Source organism: Austrofundulus limnaeus, unplaced genomic scaffold, assembly GCF_001266775.1.
Source record: "Austrofundulus limnaeus strain Quisiro unplaced genomic scaffold, Austrofundulus_limnaeus-1.0 Scaffold1530, whole genome shotgun sequence".
NCBI lineage: Eukaryota > Metazoa > Chordata > Actinopteri > Cyprinodontiformes > Rivulidae > Austrofundulus > Austrofundulus limnaeus.
The window spans coordinates 65,496-68,876 of record NW_013953932.1 but is presented as its reverse complement, the minus strand read 5'-3'; the positions used below and the strand labels follow the sequence as shown (position 1 = coordinate 68,876).

Genomic DNA, 3,381 nt, shown 5'->3' with positions numbered 1-3,381 from the left:
TTTCATGTTCTGTAAATTGTATTTAAAACAAAGCTGCTGCTGTTGATCATTCTGTTTTCATAAGCCCCGCCCCCAAGGCCAGGACTCTAAGGGAAACACTTTTTGAAGATGTTCTTGATAAAACAACTGACTGTTAGTAACTCAGTCTAAAATGTTTGCATCAGTTTAATCAGATGTCATATATTATATACTTCTGTATAACCATGTTAATATTTTTGTAGTACAAAGTACAGTACACGTTTTTCTTATTTTATCAAAATTTGAACATTTTTTGTTTCGGGCAGGTWACATTTGTTATCGGGCAGGTAAAAAAATAAAATCTTGTCGAACCCTGATTTGTAATAAAGCTTACTGTGTGAAACCTGGGTAAACATTTGGGGAGTTRTGTTTATTTTAGTTTGGAATACAGGGGCCCATCCAAGATGGCAGCCGTGCTGAAACACCTCTGRAAGGCAACGCCAGTCTCTGAGGCATTCTACTGTATATACAGTAATATGACTGAAACACCAAGAAAAGCTGATAAAAGTCAGACTTAAGACACTGCTTGAGTGACATGACTGCATGGCCTTATAGTGCCGGTCTGGTTTGAACTGCAGCTACACAAATGATTTGAAATGAACAAACAATTTAACGCGCTGATATGGGACGGGACAGAAGCAGAAGGTGGTTCTTAAAGAGACAGAGRCCAATTTCAAGGCATTTAGAAGAGGAAGTGATGAGAAGATAAGTTTATTTTCTATTTAAACATAAAAACAACATTTTAATAACAGCTAAAGGTGACATAGATATTTTATTATGGTATAATATTTAAATATAAGCCTGAGAAACACATAATATTGGCCCTTTAAACTACATAAAAGACTGTCAGTTTTGTTAATGCTAACAAGCTAGGTTTTTATGTAAACAAACAACTCAGTCAAAAAAAAGAACAACTTTTCCTTCACAATGTTTGTAGAGCCACTATTCAAGGTGCTGCATGCTTATTGGAGTTGTGCCCCTGGTTGTTTAGCACATTTTGCCAATTTACATAAACCACAATACAATTTTTAAACAAACTCATTATCAAAAATACAGTACAAATGAATGATTAAGAGGCTACAAGTTTTTTTGTTGATTGAGCTAAGTACAGGAGTTACAGATCAAARTGTTTCATACCTTATACTAGCACCACTACAGTGGACTGATGTCTTTTTTGTATTATATAGCAGTTAGTGTACACTATTCTTACTATGAAAAACTTCTCAAAACCACTGACAAGTTTGGTTCCATGACTGATTTTGTGATTTTTTTTAAATTTAAGACAGTCTAGGCCATGCCCACTTTATTCGTGAATAATTGCCTTTTAGGTTCAGGCTCAAGGTGAGGGTCTAAAGATCTGTGCCAAATTTCACGAATATCCGATGAGACATTTTTCTGTGAAAACTTTTTGTGGTTTATATTGCCCCATAAGTCAATAATTTTAAAATTTGGTCCACCAACTAAAACCGACTCTTGTACTATGTGTATGATTTTCATCTGATTATGTACTAATGTTTTGAAGATACGGCAGAATTTTTGTTTAGCTAGGTTGCCTAAGTTATTTGCCAAGGCATAACTCACACATTTTAACATTTTTATACGTGTCCACTGAAACTTAGAACCGGCATGCAAACTAAATATAGGATGGTAATTTCTGTTGGACTTTAAACCTTTGAATAAAAGCTAAAAATAGTTTGTGCAAAATTTGCGCTGTAGAAAAAAGTGTCTTTGACGGAAATGGGGCGTGGCCTATACATGTGACTCAGTGGTGTCCAAACACCTCATGAAGGTAATGTTGCTACAAGCCAAATAATTTTGACTGAATCAAATAATCAACACAAAAGTCTGTAAAAATGGAATAAATAACAGACGCCGATAAACTTTAGTCAGTTTTAAATTGTTTCAGAGATTGCTATGGTTTTCCATTATTGTGAAAGGATATCAAAAAATTGTCTGTTTCTGCACCAAGTCTTGCTGCCGTCTCTTACCGGACAATGGGGAGCTTTGTGAAGGGCACTGAAGGGAGCTTTAGTCCATCAGAAAGCGTGATGACATCCATCCCACCAGGGCATTTGGAGGTGTAGTTCTCCAAACTCTGGGTCACTTCTTTTTTCTCTAAAAARCATTAACAAACAAAAATCCAACAACTTTAAGTACACAAAGAGGTGTGTACATATTAAAAGTTCAGAACACAACCACAACGCTTCAATTAATTTGATCTGAGAAAATTCATATTAGAATGTGATATAAATCAACCAAAGATTAACGAAGCACACCCCAGGCTTCGAGCAAAGTTTTATCGTATCATCAATACCTTCTGAGAACATTTGCTGTGGCTCTGCAGGCTGCAGGGGTTTCACTATGTTCATCAATAGAGACGACCATTAACTGCCATAAAATTCTCTACAAGTTCTGYAGAAGAACTTTTAAAGATTACAGACTTTTTATATCAAAAATAAATGTTCCAGTTCATTAAGGCTACCTTTCCTGTATAGATTAAAGGTTTACTATTCCCATAGGTTGACTAAACAGAAGCAGTTCAAGAAAACAATTACAAGTGCAGCTTGCACACAATCCTATAACCTTGTAAAATAAATGAAAGGAAATCTGAAGACGACACCTGTAGGTTAGAGTGAAAGAAGAAAGAGAAGACAGAGAGAAAGTGTGAAGAAGGGGAGAAAAAGAACAAGGATTAATGTAACAACAGCTCTAATCTTGACTCAAATGTTTTCTGTAGATGAATCCAAAGASTAAAAAAACAAAACTGTGGCCATGRCAKGMMAAATATKACCCGTCATGGTGTTGGATGTGAACAGGAGAGCTTCAGRTGTATTACTTTCTAGGAATAAATAGTTTTAATGCCATGAAGGACATCCCAGGCATAAACGAACTAAGTGGCTGCTTAGGGCTCCACAGCCACTAGGGGGCCTCGTGACAGAAGCATGGTAAACTGAACTGATCATAGAGTTAACGCTGAGATTGGCGTAATGGACGTGGGGTACGAGTGGGACATGTCCCCCTCACTTTCTGTATCTGTACTCTCTGTCCCCTGCACTTTTTTTAACCTTTACAACTGTTTAATCTGCTATTAAGATGCGGTAACGCATTTTTCCGAGCCGTCTTTAAACACACCATGAGAACGTGCTGCTGGGTGAAGACCTGTGGATCACTGAGGGGTGCAGATCTGGCTGTCTGTGAGTTTTGGAGGATAAGAACGGCCGGTTCTGTCGGGTCAGGCAGCTGCTACACAGCCACTTGTGTTTTTGTTCTTTTGCCTCATAAAATGCTGCTGGTACTGCTGGTACTGATGGTACTGCTGGTACTGATGGTACTGATGTTACTGAATGTACTGATGGTACTGAT

At 37.3% G+C, this 3,381-nt stretch overlaps 1 protein-coding gene across 2 annotated transcripts in view; it reads right to left on the bottom strand.

The window, feature by feature from the left end:
- Positions 1-3,381, bottom strand: part of trappc9 (trafficking protein particle complex subunit 9) — a gene marked incomplete at its 3' end in the record, with an annotated part of 81,163 nt that overhangs the window by 32,270 nt on the left and 45,512 nt on the right. For both annotated transcript variants that reach the window (XM_014032758.1, XM_014032759.1), the window contains 1 exon segment: positions 2,007-2,133. In XM_014032758.1, the coding sequence (XP_013888212.1) occupies positions 2,007-2,133 (127 nt within the window).